Source organism: Lactuca sativa, chromosome 4 (assembly GCF_002870075.4).
Source record: "Lactuca sativa cultivar Salinas chromosome 4, Lsat_Salinas_v11, whole genome shotgun sequence".
In the NCBI taxonomy this organism is placed as follows: Eukaryota; Viridiplantae; Streptophyta; class Magnoliopsida; order Asterales; family Asteraceae; genus Lactuca; species Lactuca sativa.
The window spans coordinates 14467938-14484702 of record NC_056626.2 but is presented as its reverse complement, the minus strand read 5'-3'; the positions used below and the strand labels follow the sequence as shown (position 1 = coordinate 14484702).

Below are 16765 nucleotides of genomic sequence, written 5' to 3'. Positions count from 1 at the left end.
AGATGAAGGAGTTATGAGTTTATAACGGAGTTATCTTGTCCAGGCCTACTAAAAATAATATATAAGTAATATAATTATAATATATTAAAAATAAATTCAAAATTAGCCAATGGAGTCTAAACGAGAGTTGTAGAGCATAATCTCACCTTCGCGCCGATATAAAGTACGTCGAAAACGGAGTTCGTATGCGAAAGTTATGAATTTCTGAAGTTCGGGGCGCGAAACCCCAAAACTGTGAGAGACCACGATGTGGCAAGCAGTGCCACGACGTGACAAGTCTCCTGACACCTCCGGGAGTCCCCCAGATGCAACTTGCGATGACGTATGTAGTGACGACCAAGCCCACGACGTGGAAAAAGGGTGTCACGACGTGGCAAGGGCCAAATTTGCCCTGTAAATAGATTTGAAGGGCCAGCCGACTATGGTTGCTCCATCCCTTCTCTCCCACTCTCGATACACCCTCTAAGCCCTATTTTAACCCCCCGAAGCCCCGATATCAACCCCGAGACCCGAAGCAAGTTCCGAAACCCGAAGATCCCGAGAAGAAAAGAGTTTTCGAGCCGAAACTCTGCCCGCGAGAAACCCGGTGTGTGAAGTGATCCTGGTTTCACCGAAGAATATCTACTTGAAGAGCCGTAATGTTGTCCGATCATCTTCTGATCAAGTGAGTGTATAGTCACTTTCATCTTACACATAGATATGAAGTATTTTATAAAATATGTGCTATGTGTATATATATTGTTGTTTATACGTGTGAGTGTATAGTCCCTTTCATAAACACGATTATAATACAAGTACTGTTTGAATGTATTAAGTATATGTTTTGGGTGAGTGTGTGGTCACTTTCTTCTAACACATAAATATTAAGTATTTGCTATGAAATACGTGCTATGTGTATAATATAAAGATGTTTATATATGTGAGCGTGTGGTCACTTTCTTCTAACACATAAATACATGTTATGTGTATAATATAAAGATGTTTATATGTGTGAGTGTATAGTTACTTTCATCTTACACATAGATATGAAGTATTTTATAAAATACGTGCTATGTGTATATATATTGTTGTTTGTACGTGTGAGTGTATAGTCCCTTTCATAAACACGATTATAATACAAGTATTGTTTGAATGTATTAAGTATATGTTTGGTGTGAGTGTATAGTCACTTTCATCTTACACATAGATATGAAGTATTTTATAAAATACGTGCTATGTGTATATATATTGTTGTTTATATGTGAGTGTGTGGTTACTTTCTTCTAACGCATAATTATGAAGTATTTTATACGAAATACATGCTATGTGTATAATATAAAGTTGTTTATATGTGTGAGTGTATAGTCCCTTTCATAAACACGATTATAATACAAGTATTGTTTGAATGTATTAAGTATATGTTTGGTGTGAGTGTATAGTCACTTTCATCTTACACATAGATATGAAGTATTTTATAAAATACGTGCTATGTGTGTGTATATATATATATATATATATATATATATATATATATATATATATATATATTGTTGTTTATATGTGAGTGTGTGGTTACTTTCTTCTAACGCATAATTATGAAGTATTTTATACGAAATACATGCTATGTCTATAATATAAAGTTGTTTATATGTGTGAGTGTATAGTCCCTTTCATAAATACGATTATAATATAAGTATTGTTTGAATGTATTAAGTATATGTTTTGGGTGAGTGTGCGGTCACTTTCTTCTAACACATAAATATTAAGTATTTGCTATGAAATACATGCTATGTGTTTATATATTGTTTGTTTATTTGAGATGAGTATGGAATGGATGAACTATATAGGTTTTAATGAGTTAAACTGTATATATATTTTGTATCTATGAATATGTTGGGTAGGACATGGGTAGATGAGATCCGTGAGTATGGATCAGATCAAGAGGTTAGTATGGATTAGATCAAGAGATTGGATTTAGATATGAGAATATGGAAAAGGAAAAGAGATAAACTTGTTATTAATCCGGGAGTATGGATTAAGACATAGTAAATTGTCCCTAGTCCGGGAGTATGGATTGGGCACAGTTTAGATCCAGGAGTATGGATCAGAACAGGATTTAGGTATAGTAAATTGTCCCTAGTCCGGGAGTATGGATTAGGCATAGTTTTAGATCCGGGAGTATGGATCAGACCAATAGGTAAACTTGTTATTAATCCGGGAGTATGGATTGGGCACAGTTTTAGATCCGGGAGTATGGATCGGACCAAGAGATTAGTTTAGATCCGGGAGTATGGATTAGACCAAGAGGTTAGTTTTAGGTCCGAGAGTATGGATCAAGTGGAGAGATTAGTTTAGATCCGTGAGTAGGGATCAGATAAAGAGGAAAAGTTTAGATACGAGAGTTTAGATCGTGGCATTGTGAGGATCGATGGGGTGGGATAAGAGTTGCTTTTATATGGTGAAATTATATAATTTTGGATGTTCTATATATATTTATATGATATAACATTGTGGGATGAAAACCCTATATGCTCACCAGGCTCCCAAGCCTGACCCACTCGGTTTTCTTTGTATCACAAGTATCGATATGAAGATATATTTCACAGAGAGATTTAAAGGAGATATAAATCATTAGTGTAATTAAATGTATGTTCTGTTTATGCTTATATGTCTGTATCGGAACATGACATCCCGAGCTTTTATTATTAAATGAAAATACATTCTTTTTGAGAAATGTTTTGATAAGTTATTATCATATCTTGTTCTGGGAACAAATTCCGCAACTGTTTTCTTTAAACGAATACTCTGATTTATAAAACAAAATATAAACAAATCGGTATTTTCTGGCCGTGAAATTGGGGTTGTCACAATATATATATATATATATATATATATATATATATATATATATATATATATATATATATATATATATATATATATATATATATATATATATATATATATATATATATATATATATATATATATATATATATATATATAGGTAAATGTTCAAATGAAAACCAAAAAAGGTTAAGAACCGCAAGATCCTCTAATTTTAGATGTTTATAAAGGGTTTAGGGTTTATGGTGTTTATAAAGGGTTTAAGGTTTAGGGGTTAGGGGTTAGGGTTTAGGGTTACCCTAAACCTTTTATAAACATCTAAAGTTAGATGTTCTTACGGTTCTTAACCTTTTTTTTGTTCTCATTTGAATCACTCCATATATATATATATATATATATATATATATATATATATATATATATATATATATATATATATATATATATATATATATATATATATATATATATATATTGAATGCGTATATTTCAAATATCACATGTATATATGCATGCATGTGTTTGTCAATTGCATTTTCTTCTCTATGTCCACTTCCTTTTCAAGTGATTTTGGGAGTGTTTGAATTCAACCCTTTTCTATTCCAGTGCGTTGTAAAATCAGGCCAAGTGCATCGTAAAATCAAGTTATCAAACGGTCCGGATCAAGTTTCGTCTATATAACTAAAAGTAATGTCTTTCTGACGCAACGCAATAGAAAAAATTATATTAAAAAATGTTTACTATAAGAAAAGAAACTTGGGGTGGCAAATAGGTGGGATAAGAAGTATGTAGCATGACCAAGTGCATTGTATCAAGATTCCCACGTGCAATTATGAATTAACATTATAATATGTTCTAATGTGGTATCGTATATTTATATTTACTTTCTTAAATTTACTAGTTCACTCGCAGTTATATCTTTTTAGTTTTTACATGGATAAGATAAATTGTTATGGGTTGAACAGGGTATTTGATAATCATATAATCTTGTGTTACAAGCGAAAATACTGTTTTTTGTAATTATATTTAACAATTTGATAGTCCTTTTAACAAAATGTCAAATGATCATCACCTGTTTAAATTTGGCCTCATATACATTAGCAGTTTCTGAATCTATTATTGCTCCCACTTATTTGAATCTTACGATTAATTCTATAGAAATGATACTCAAAATCCGAAACTCTGGATGTTTGATATCGATTATTTAAAACAACATATGTTTTTTAGTAAAAAAAAAAAAGCTTATTTTTGTTTATCCGCTAACAAAACTTAATAAGGTGATAAATTGGTTTTTACTATTGGGTAATGATACTTATATGTCAAATGAAAATATAATTTATCGAAGACACTCCTTAAATAAATCAATATGTATTTATGAAATCATTCTATTCAAACATTTAAAACTATTTATTAAAAGTGTCCAAACATAATAAGTTATTAAGCATTCTAAATAAAGAGTCCCAAACACCCTTTTATATATATATATATATATATATATATATATATATATATATATATATATATATATATATATATATATATATATATATATATATATATATATATATATATATATATATATATATATATATATATATATATATATAACTGCAATAAAGTCCCTACATATTGGCCTTATAATCGATTTAGTCCCTATATATTTTTTTTTATTCAATTACGTCTCAAATACCGGTAATCGTATTCAATTTAACCCTTTGACTCGGTCAACAGGTCATCAAACTTTCAAAAATTACATTTTTGGCCCAAATTTCAAAATTTATTACAAATTTGGTCCAAATTTTATACTTTCGGCTCATTTTTTAAATTTTATTACAAATATGGTTCAAACTTTACCCTTTTTGCCCAAATTTTAGAATTTTATTATGAATTCATCATAACTTAGTTTTTTTTACAACTTTTTTTCACAAAAAATTGTTTCTAATATGTTTTTTCTTTATAAAATCATATTTATACAAAAAAACTATTTTCACATAAAAATCTTATATTTTTTATATAAAAACCATTTTGCATATGAAGTATCTAGATATAAAAATATATATTTATTAAGTATATATAAATGTATACAAATCCGTTTTTATAAAAAAATGTATACAAAAACGTATTTTACAAAAAAATATATATACTAACACCTATCGCCTTTATATATATATATATATATATATATATATATATATATATATATATATATATATATATATATATATATGGGTGTGTATCTATATCTTTTTTATAAAATCGTGTTTGTTTATATTTTTTTATAAAAACGTGTTTAAATAATTTTTTATACAATACGTGTTTCTATACATTTTATAAAATCGTGTTTGTATAAATTTTATAAAAACGTGTTTAAATAATTTTTTATATAATACATGTTTGTATATATTTTATAAAATCGTGTTTGTATACATTTTATAAAGTGTATACAAAGAAGTATTATATGAAAAATTATTCAAACAAGTTTTTATAAAAAAATGTAAACAAACACGATTTTATAAAAAATATAGATAAAATAGGTGTTTATACACATTTTCTTTTGTAAAGTAAGTTTTTATATACATTTTTTTTATAAAAACTAATTTGTATATATTTATATACTTAATAAATATTTATTTTTATAACTAGATATTTCATATATAAAAAGTTATACAAAAAAGTTTTTATATAGGAAATATGAGATTTTTAAGTGAAAATACGTTTTTTTGTATAAATATGATTTTATAAAAAAAAACATGTTAGAAAAAAGTTGTAAAAAAAACTAAATTTAGGATGAATTCATAATAAAATTCTAAAATTTGGGGAAAAAGGGTAAAGTTTGGACCAAATTTGTTACAAAATTTAAAATCTGGGCCAAAAGTGTAAATTTTGGACTAAATTTGTAATAAATTTTGAAATCTGGGCCAAAAATGTAATTTTTGAAAGTTGGATAACCTATTGATAGGGTTAAAGGGTTAAATTGAATACGATTATCGGTATTTGAGACTTAATTGAATAAAAAAAGTATATAGAGACTAAATCGATTATGAGGCAAATATGTAGGGACTTTATTGTAGTTTTCCCTTTATATATAAGGTTAGGTTAATGTGTTTCTTGTATTTATTATGTGCTAGAATGCACCAATAGGAATTTTACTAAAATTAAATAATTATTTAATTAAATAAAGTTAGATATTAAATGATTTCCATAATTATATGTCTTAAATGATATCTATAATTATAATTCTCTTTTTATAAAAAACTAATTAAATTCGTCATTAATGTCAACAATAAAGAATGAGTTCATACATAGATTTTTATTTATGAATTTGTTATTTGTTTCAGGACTTACTCACTTAAAATACAATAAAGTTGCTTGAAATATAAAGAACGAGAGAGTATTCTACTAGAATACACTCTCATTCTGCTAAAATACACTTTCATTCTTCTAGATATAAATTCATTCTAAAAGAATATTATTGTTGACATTAATGACGAATTTAATTAGATTTCACAAAAATGAATTATAATTATGCATATCATTTAATATACATATAATTTTTACAAAATTCTTATTGGTGCATTGTAGCATATAATAGACTAGGTGTAAAACTCATGTATTATATGGGTTCATTTAAAAAATATATATATGAAATTCTAAACATTTGAGAAATTTGAATTTATGAGAAAAAAATAGAAAAGTATTGATTTATTAAAACTAATTTTTTTATTGTTTTTCTTGTAAATTAAACAAATAATTTAGATAAATAAACAAAGAAAACTAATAAAACTTTAATTAGAAAATTTGAAAGAGTCAATTAATGAAATTGATATGCATTTATTGTTATATGTATTGCAACTCTTACATTTAAATATTATGTGGAAATTAATAAAATGAAAAAAAATCACAAAATGTTATGTGGAAAAAAATTTATTGAAAATAACCACAAAATGACATGTGGCCAAATCAATGAGAGTTTGACATGTGTCAAAAAGAAAATTTGAAATTAGAAAGAAGTCAATTAATGAAATTGATATGCATTTATTGTTATATGTATTGCAATTATTACATTTAAATATTATGTGGAAATTAATAAAATGAAAAAAACCACAAAATGTTATGTGGAAAAAAAATTATTTAAAATAACCAAAAAATGACATGTGGTCAAATCAATCAGAGTGTGACATGTGGCAAAAAGTTCGTTATTTATTAGGAAGGATGTGAGAAACATTTGAACCTACACCTCTCTCTCTCTCTCTATAAATATATATATATATATATATATATATATATATATATATATATATATATATATATATATATATATATATATATGTTGAAAATATACAATACGTGTTTATATTTTTTTATAAAAACGTGTTTAAATAATTTTTTATACAATACGTGTTTCTATACATTTTATAAAATTGTGTTTGTATAAATTTTATAAAAACGTGTTTAAATAATTTTTTATATAATACATGTTTGTATATATTTTATAAAATCGTGTTTGTATACATTTTATAAAGTGTATACAAAGAAGTATTATATGAAAAATTATTCAAACAAGTTTTTATAAAAAAAAATGTAAACAAACACGATTTTATAAAAAATATAGATAAAATAGGTGTTTATATACATTTTCTTTTGTAAAGTAAGTTTTTATATACATTTTTTTTTTTATAAAAACTAATTTGTATATATTTATATACTTAATAAATATTTATTTTTATAACTAGATATTTCATATATAAAAAGTTATACAAAAAAGTTTTTATATAGGAAATATGAGATTTTTAAGTGAAAATACGTTTTTTTTGTATAAATATGATTTTATAAAAAAAAAAACATGTTAGAAAAAAGTTGTAAAAAAAACTAAATTTAGGATGAATTCATTTATTAGGAAGGATGTGAGAAACATTTGAACCTACACCTCTCTTTCTGCATGTATATGTTGAAAATATCTCCCATTTCGAAGATAAAGTGCTTTTTCTTCTTTTTCTTTTGAATGGTTGGCACAAATGAGATACCTGCTTCTCCTTTTATCTATTTTATGATATAGTTTTAGCTGTTGTTAAGTTTTAAAATAGTTTATATGAACTTCAGGTGAAAGTCCTGTTTTTCTTAATTTGTGAGCATTTAACTAGTAATTGCGTGTATAAATCATAAATGTTATATATGGTGTAATAACGAGAGTTACAATGTATTTTTTGTATTAGAAACTCTATGTTATATTCGTTGAGTTTTGAGCAGTCTAACACTCCTAAGTGTATATGCAACTATAAATACCTTGGATCTATGTTTTCTCTATTATACATGCAAATATGAATATTCCAAGGTATTACCCTATCTAGCATACAATATTTTGATACTTGGGAAATATAACAAGTTAGAATACATACCTCTTGATGTAGCTTGACTCCATGAAGCTTGAGAGCCTAGTGCCCTAAGTGTGACACCTCAAATGGTTCATACAGCATCATCAACACTTAGAATAACCATGGGAAGAAGACATTCATGCTCAAATCGGCTAGCCCTCATATATGTATCACTAGTGCCAATTTCTTAAGCCAAATGGGTCCTTATATAGTGTGTACATTAGGGTTACACCATGTAATCCATGACTTTACACATTCCTTATGCTCCATAGGTTTTAACCTCCATGGAGTATCCATGGGTCACCAAATGGGTTAAACCCAACATACAAAATCAAGGATCATAAGCCCACATATATAAGAATGAATGACTTACACAATCAATCCTCATATATTTAATTAGTCTCTTTTGATCACTAAATTAAATCCAAATTAATTATTGATCAATACTAATTAAATAACATGATTTCATATTAATATATTAGAATATACAATATATTAATATGTCACAAATGTCCTCTTCTCACAAACGGTCTATCCAAATGTTCCGATGCCATGCAACCCAAATGGACCATGCCGAGTCGAGTCAAGTACATACCAATTATAGTTATGGACTTAGACACTAATCCAACAGTCTACCACTTGGATAAGTCTAAAACTATTATTGAGTATGACTTCAAAACCTAAGTGGCAATCATAGCTCTCAAAAGCCTCTGTCGAACTCTGACCTTGTTGATGAACTCTGACCTTTGTCAAGGACTTGTCCATTAGATAAGGGATCATATATTCCTCCATTCTGGATATCATATGGACTGAGACATGGATTATAAATAGTTCTCTCTGTCCATTTGTTATTTCCCGATTTCCGATTCATGATGACTGACTGATTGAACAGATCAAATCAGTCATGGTTTGGCCAAGCACTCACATGTGTCATCATTAAATCATCGAGGGGCCCACAGATATCGCTTTTATCCCGAAGGTAAAAGGAATGGATAAACTTCAACTCATATGGCTTGTTCTACTACTTGTTGAATCATACACAAAGGCACGTTTTATAACATCGAGTTACCAATGCGGTTTCGTGCAATCAATGTATAACTAACTCATAGTAACAACTCATATCTCTAGGTTTGAAGAATATAAGATATTGTCGTCTCATGATCACTCGTGATAAAATCCATGAAGTGATTCCAATGAGCGTGGATTGAATCCAATACTCAGAACTTATGAGCACTCATGAGTGTTGTAGCACCACTTTGTCCAACATCTTAGACCTCTACAAGCCAACTCATGACAGTCTTGATTCATATTTACTTCCAACATATGACCGACTGTGGATGGTTTGAATAACTTAGTCATTCAAAATGAACAACCTAGTTTTCTGGAAGTCAAAACATGCAAAGTGAAACACAAGAATAATCGAATCCAATATGGTCTCGGAACTTATGACTATAAATAAAACACCTTTTATTTATCACCATATTGATTACCCATCATTCATTGCATACTGTTTCAAACTATCAACTTTATACTTGAATTAAAACAATAGTTGTCCCATGCTCCAAGCATGTACACTATGTTTTTCTAAACACTAGTCATGCCATACACCAAGTATGCATACTTTGTTTGTCTATGATCTTTACTTTGTGAAAAAGATCGATTGAACATAATTCCAATGATTCTCATTTCACAATCCCAAATCCTTATTGCAAATGCAAGAATTCCAAACTCCTGTCATTTACCTAAATCTGTTAGATTCTAAACTTATATGCATTGATCTTCTTGTAATGATTATGCACAAAGTCACAAAGACTTGTCAACAGACATTACAGAGTATTCCAATGGAGATCATTCCATGGAAACGAAGTCTCAAATTCAAAGTAAATTGCTTTGAACATCCTTTATGCATTATGTTTTCTAATCTTACACAGATTTGATGAATAACTTCCACCTATGGGAACAACTCCATATTCCCATTTTGACTATCACTTCTGAACAAGAATTGCCTTTTTTCAGAATATGTCAATATGGTCCTTCCAAAATTAACACCATACTTCCAATTGTCCTTGAGCAACCAATCTTTGGTAAACCTTAGATTGTCCTTGGCAATTGCTTAATCATTTTAGTCATATGCAATTCTAGACTTTTCCCCTCTTAATGCCCTGAGCATTAGGAAAAAAATTTAGAAGGATGAATATTATAGCACATGCAATCGACCCTATATTCGAAGCATATGGGACACGCTTCATAATGTCTCACATAAAGACTAGACCAATCTTTTGCTATAATATTTATTTCTATTTCTATTTGCCATGTTCTCATAATTCAAATTATGAAAAGGGATGCCGTAATCATAATTGAATTTTAGAACGCAAATAATAGATCCATATATAGAATTTCCTCATGTTGAGCCATTCCAACATAAAATTCATATATATATATATATATATATATATATATATATATATATATATATATATGTATATATATATATATGTATATCCTTGACAAAAGATGATTAAAACATCAATCTAAGCTTTTAGAATTGAAATGAAGTATAATTTCCTCTTCCGTAATTATAGCAAAACAACTTTTTCCCAATTGAAACTTTTGTTTTCTATAATTAACATTCCTGACTTGCAGCACTTATAATAATTATCATGCTCCCACTAACATGACGATTATTAGCATAACACTTATGCTCGCACTAGCTTTGACATGTACTCAGAAATCAGTTGGACTTCTAGAATCAATACTTTATTGACTTCCTTACCAAAGTTCAGACTTCTGATACGAGATGTTTTGATAAACTTTATCAAAATCATACACCTCTCCTTAGATAACACACATGTGTGTCTAAACAATTTCAGAACTATAAAAAGGGATGCCGTAATCATTGTCTCAATTGTTTAGACCTTTTCCATTTCTCACAAGTTCATGTTAGTGTGCCGGTTAACCACACATACTCCACTAATGACTTTGAGAATGCAAATATCATAATTGTTATCTACTTTAAATCTACTTAGTGAAAGTGTTTCCTCACCATCATTTTCATGAATCAGAGAGAAACCTTATGACACTTAGATTTTATGGTGTATGTTCTCTTATCCATGTGAATTTGTCAAAACCATAATCACAAGACAAGGTTAGTGACAAATCCAAACTCTTATGGACTAAACTCAATCTAAATTTCATGCCACCTGGCAGCCCAAGGGCCTGCCATTGCTTCCACGTTGTTATGCAACTAATTGAGAACTCTTAGAACTCAAATGCAAAGCCAACTTTAACTGGAATGGGCACAGAAATAGGAATATGTCAACACGATAGGTTATAAACCTCAAGTCGTGTGCTAGTGATAAGGATAGCTTCATTTTATTACTTCTTTCCGTAGTTTATTTTTAGTTAAAACCATCCCATTTTAGTTAATCATCATGCATATCTTCTCTTTTTGTTATTTTTCTCCTTTACCGGGTACTTTCTAGTCTTTTGTGCTTATTTGCAGGATTTATCAAAGACTTTTTGTTATTGGTGGCTTAGAAGGGTGCGGGACTTATAGAGGCTTGCGTTTTGCTTGTGGATTTGGAATGGTGCGATTGGGCTTGGTGCTTGCATAAAGAAGAAATCAATTTGGACCTAATTTGTGAGCAAGGATGATGATGAGGCGACGGGAATCGAGCTACAAGAAAATTTAAGGAGTATTGGGTAAATCATTAGAAGGCTTTGGAATGGTAAAAATGGGCTCTAAAGAGTTATGATTGTGGGCTGAAGTTGAAGAATTGAAGATTGGGGTAGAATGCATGATTAATGGCCCAAGTCTCACATCCAGCGTGACCCACGTGGTCCGCGTGGACTCATATGCGATCCGCGTGAATTGTTTTGAGCTGATTTCGGGTTTGACTAGTTGACCCTATTTGTGGAATTTTGGTGGGTGGCTTTTGGCACCTTTTTGAATCCGAAAATCAGCTCCCTTTTGCTGGAGTTTGGAGCCATTATTGGGGGACATCACTTGAAGAACATACACCATATTCTCTCTCAAAAGCCTTGGAAGATTTAAGGAATTTTTGGAAGAATAGTGTAATTTCCTTCCATCTTGCATCTAAGACAATGTTTGGTACCACTAAACTATATTGTTTTTCTTTTACTTTGGCCATGATTGGATAAACTTTCATTTGGTTGATTAGGGTTTAACCCATGGATGATTATTTGCTTTGAAGACTTATCATTACATTGTGTTTGAAGTTTATGGGAATGTTTTCTAGTTAAACATCTTGTTGTGTTTATTTATCTTTGATCATGAGCTTGGATGAATGAATGCTTGTATTTGTTGACTAATTTCTTGGTTAAGTAATGGACATTCAAATTAGTAAGCAACAATTGGTTTATATGTTTGTTTTCATTTCATTTAGACCATGCAAATGTTTCCTCCATAATGATAATGTAAGCATTTTATTATCGTTTGGACTTGGTAACTCTTACAACTTAAAGCTAATTGATTTTCACAAGATTTTATGCTTCATTGATTTTGTGACTTCAATTAAGGAAATGTGTTAAGAGCTCCTCTAACCATTTTAATTTCTAAGAAGAGTTGAGTCAATTTGTGCTTATGAATTGCTATAGCCAAGTTAAACCAATTCACAGGTGTTATTCCATTAAGTCTAATGATAAGTCAATCATATCATCCATGAGGTGTACCCCAAAATCAACCAATTCCACTTCTTTGAATTTAATCCAATCTTTTACTTGTTTACTTGTCATATTTTCATTCTAGCTAGTTTTAATTTTTGTCAAACAATCGAAAGAACTAAACACCCCCCCCTTTTTACTTTTAATTTTATTTTGCAAGTATTTTACAAAGAAATTTACATAGAGATTTAAATTGAACCAATCTCTGTGGATACGATCCCTTTACCACTATACACTGTTTTAGTGTAAAAGATTTAGGGTTATTTATTTTTATTGGCCTCGACAACCACCAAATTTTGGCGCCGTTGTCAGGGATTGGTTTATTCTTATTCAATTTGTTTCTCTTTGCCCAGATCTCAACGTACAGGCGACTTGATTTACAACCCAGAAATCGAAAAAGAAGCAAGGCGTTTGGCAAAGGAAAAGCGAATTGAACGTGGTCAAACTTCTAATCCTCACGGGGATCTGGAGGTTGAACCCGCTTCATCAAGTGATATGGAACCCAATTCTAGTTCCGACCCTCGCAAAGAAATTCCCAAAACACCACCTCTACAACAACCCCCCCCCCCATTATTGAACCAATTGCAATGGCGGACGGAGGAGAGGCTCCCAAAAGAACTTTGAGGCAAATGATGGAGACCGATGTTACACAAACTGCAACCGGTATCAATTACCCGGTTTTAGAAGGAGGTTCGGAATTAAAGTCAAGTTTAGTCCATCACCTCCCAACTTTTCATGGATTGGAGAACGAAGACCCGCATAAGCACTTGAAGATGTTCCACATTATTTGCACTAGTATGAAGCCACAAGGGTCAACCGATTACCAAATCAAGCTAAGGGCTTTCCCATCTTCATTGGCTAATAGGGCAAATGATTGGTTATTTTATCTTCCCCCGGGGTCAATCAACTCATGGACCAACAAGGCAAGAGCTTTTCTTGATAATTTCTATCCCGCTTCAAGAGTCTCAAGTCTTAGAAATGAGATTTGTGGAATCCGCCAAGGTCAAAATGAGACTTTTCATGATTAATAGGAGAGGTTCAATAACTTGTGCTATAGGTACCCACAACACCAAATTCCGGGACAACTCCTCATTCAACACTTCTATGAGGGATTATTGCCAATGGACAGAAGACTAGTTGATGCCTCAAGTAGTGGTGATGTCTTTAGTAAAACTCCACAACAAACAAGACAACTTTTCAATACCATAGCCGCGAACTCCCAACACTTTAGCCCGCACCAAGACATGAAAAGAGAACACAACACAAAGTTAATGAAGTGGGATCATCGAACCTAGCGTCTCATATCAAAGACTTAACCTCCGTTGTTCAAAAGCTAGCCTTGGGACAAACTCCACAAGTGATGGTTTGTGGAATATGTGCAACAATGGGACATCCTACAGATATGTGTCCCATCCTCCAAGAAGATGCGGAACATGTGAATTCCACGGGAGAGTTCCAAAACTACCACAACAAGCCATCGGGTTACCAAAATGCATAGAATTCAAGTTGGAAGCCAAATCCCAACATGAGCTACAACCCAAGACCATTGCCTCAAAATGCATTGGTTAGACCATCCTATCCACCACCACAACCTCATTACCAACATCAACAACCACACTATCAACCCAAACCGCACCCTCCACATCATCATCAACAACCTCCTCAATCTCAACCAAGTAGCTCCGGAATGTCTCTTGAAGACATTATCAAATCCCTAGCCACTAGTGCCCAACAATTCCAAAAAGAGACAAGGACTAGTATCTCCAACCTTGAAGCACAAATGGGAGATATAGTTACATCCATAAGCAAGTTGGAATCATGTGGTAAACTCCTTTCTCAAACCGAAAAGAACCCAAATGTCAATGTGGTGACCTTGAGAAGTGGCAAACAAACCGGAGAAAATAGTTCGAAGAAGAAGCCGAGGGAAGAAGAGGAAGAGATAGAATTTATTCCCGTTGAAGTACCTATAGTCAAGAACGATGCACAAGCCGGAGTTCCAAAGAAGACTACCCCTCTAGTGACACCAATAGCCATTCAACCACCGTTCCCTTCCCGATTTGAAACTTCAAAGAAGAATATGGAGGAGAAAGAGATCCTGGACACCTCCGAAAGGTGGAAGTAAACATTCCTTTACTTGATGCAATCAAATAAATTCCGAGATATGCAAAATTCTTGAAGGAGATTGGCACCAACAAGAGAAATTTGAAAGGAAATGAGAAAATCTCAATGAACGAAAATACATCTGCAGTTTTACAAAGGAAGCTTCCACCCAAGTGTAAAGATCCCGGAATGTTCACGGTCCCTTGCAAGATTGGAGATGTCACTTTTAGTAGTGCTATGCTTGATCTTGGTGCCTCTATCAATGTCATGCCCTACTCGATGTATGAATCATTGAATGTCGGACCCATAAGTGAAACCGGTGTCATAATCTCTCTTACGGATAAATCAAGTGTCTTTCCTACAGGTGTTTTGGAAGATGTCCTAGTGCAAGTAAACCAATTGGTCTTCCCGGCGGATTTCTATGTAATTAACCTAGATGAACAAGTATCCTCAAAATCGGGTATAATCTTACTTGGGAGACCATTCTTGAAGACGGCTAGAACAAAGATTGATTTGTATGCAGGAAGCTTAACAATGGAAATTGATGGTGAAACAATAAGTTTTAACATTTATGATGCTATGAGGTATCCTAGTGATGTTTCATCTTTGTGCTTTATAGATTTTGTCGAACCATTAAATCAAGAATTGTTCGAGTTGTGTGATGATGACATGTTGGAGATGGTTTTGAGCAAGGGGTTTGGTTGTGCAAAATAGCCAAGAAGTTGAAGCTCTACTCGCTAGACCCCGAAATTGAAAGATTAGTCAACAATTTGGAGATCAAGAAGACCACCCAATTTAGTGTGAAGCAAATTGAATTACCTTAAACTCACACGAAATTGCCACTCTCCCTTGTCCAACCGCCATAATTAGAATTGAAGGTCCTTCCTCAACATTCGAAGTATGCGTACTTGGGAGACAATGAAACTCTTTTGGTCATCATTTCAACTCACCTAACCAAGTGTGAAGAAGAACAGCTCCTCAAGGTGTTGAGGGAACATAAAGAAGCAATGGGTTGGATGATTGCGGATATCAAGGGTTTGAGTCCCTCCACTTGTATGCATAAAATCTTAATGGAGGATGAATGTAAGCCGAGTAGAGACGCGCAAAGAAGGTTGAATCCGCCAATGATGGAAGTGGTCAAGAAAGAGATTTTGAAGCTCCTTGATGCGGGGATGATCTATCCAATCTCGGATAGCAAATGTGTGAGCCTGATTCAAGTCGTGCTGAAGAAGACGGGAATCACGATGGTCGAGAACAACAAAGGTATGATGGTCCACACCCGTGTGCAAAACGGGTGGAGAGTATGTATTGACTACCGCAAACTCAATGTAAGCACACGAAAAGATCATTTTCCATTACCTTTCATTGATCAAATGTTAGAAAGTTTGGACGAAAAATCCCACTATTGTTGTCTCGACAGGTATTCCGGTTTTCACCAAATCCCGGTGGCACCGGAAGACCAAGAAAAGACAACTTTTACATTTTCATTTGGAACTTTCGCATACCGTAAAATGTCATTCGGATTGTGTAACGCCCCGACCACTTTCCAACGTTGCATGGTTCGTATCTTTTCAGAATATGTCGAGAACATAATTGAAGTTTTAATGGACGATTTCACAGTATATGGCAACTCCTTTCAAGAGTGTTTGACCAATCTCACCAAAATTTTAAAAAGATGCATTGAAACAAATTTGGTTTTAAATTTTGAGAAATGTCATGTCATGGTGAGTCAAGGTCTCATTTTGGGTCACATTGTGTCAAAGAAAGGAATTGAGGTAGATAAG

The 16765-nt window shown here is 31.7% G+C and overlaps 1 protein-coding gene across 1 annotated transcript; it reads left to right on the top strand.

Annotated features, from left to right (window-relative positions):
• The first annotated feature begins 14661 nt into the window (after nt 1–14661).
• LOC111909750 (uncharacterized) lies at nt 14662–15695 on the top strand. Its single transcript, XM_023905531.2, has 2 exons — nt 14662–14993; nt 15041–15695. Exons 1-2 carry the CDS (start codon nt 14662–14664, stop codon nt 15693–15695), a joined length of 987 nt encoding a protein of 328 aa, XP_023761299.2.
• Nucleotides 15696–16765: the final 1070 nt, after the last annotated feature.

What these genes read in the sequence shown, in the direction of transcription:
- LOC111909750 (XM_023905531.2), top strand. Translation starts at nt 14,662, where the DNA reads ATGGGAGATATAGTTACATCCATAAGCAAGTTGGAATCATGTGGTAAA. An exon ending in ATCCTGGACACCTCCGAAAG is followed by an intron (nt 14,994 to 15,040) that starts GTGGAAGTAAAC and finishes ATAAATTCCGAG; the next exon opens with ATATGCAAAATTCTTGAAGG.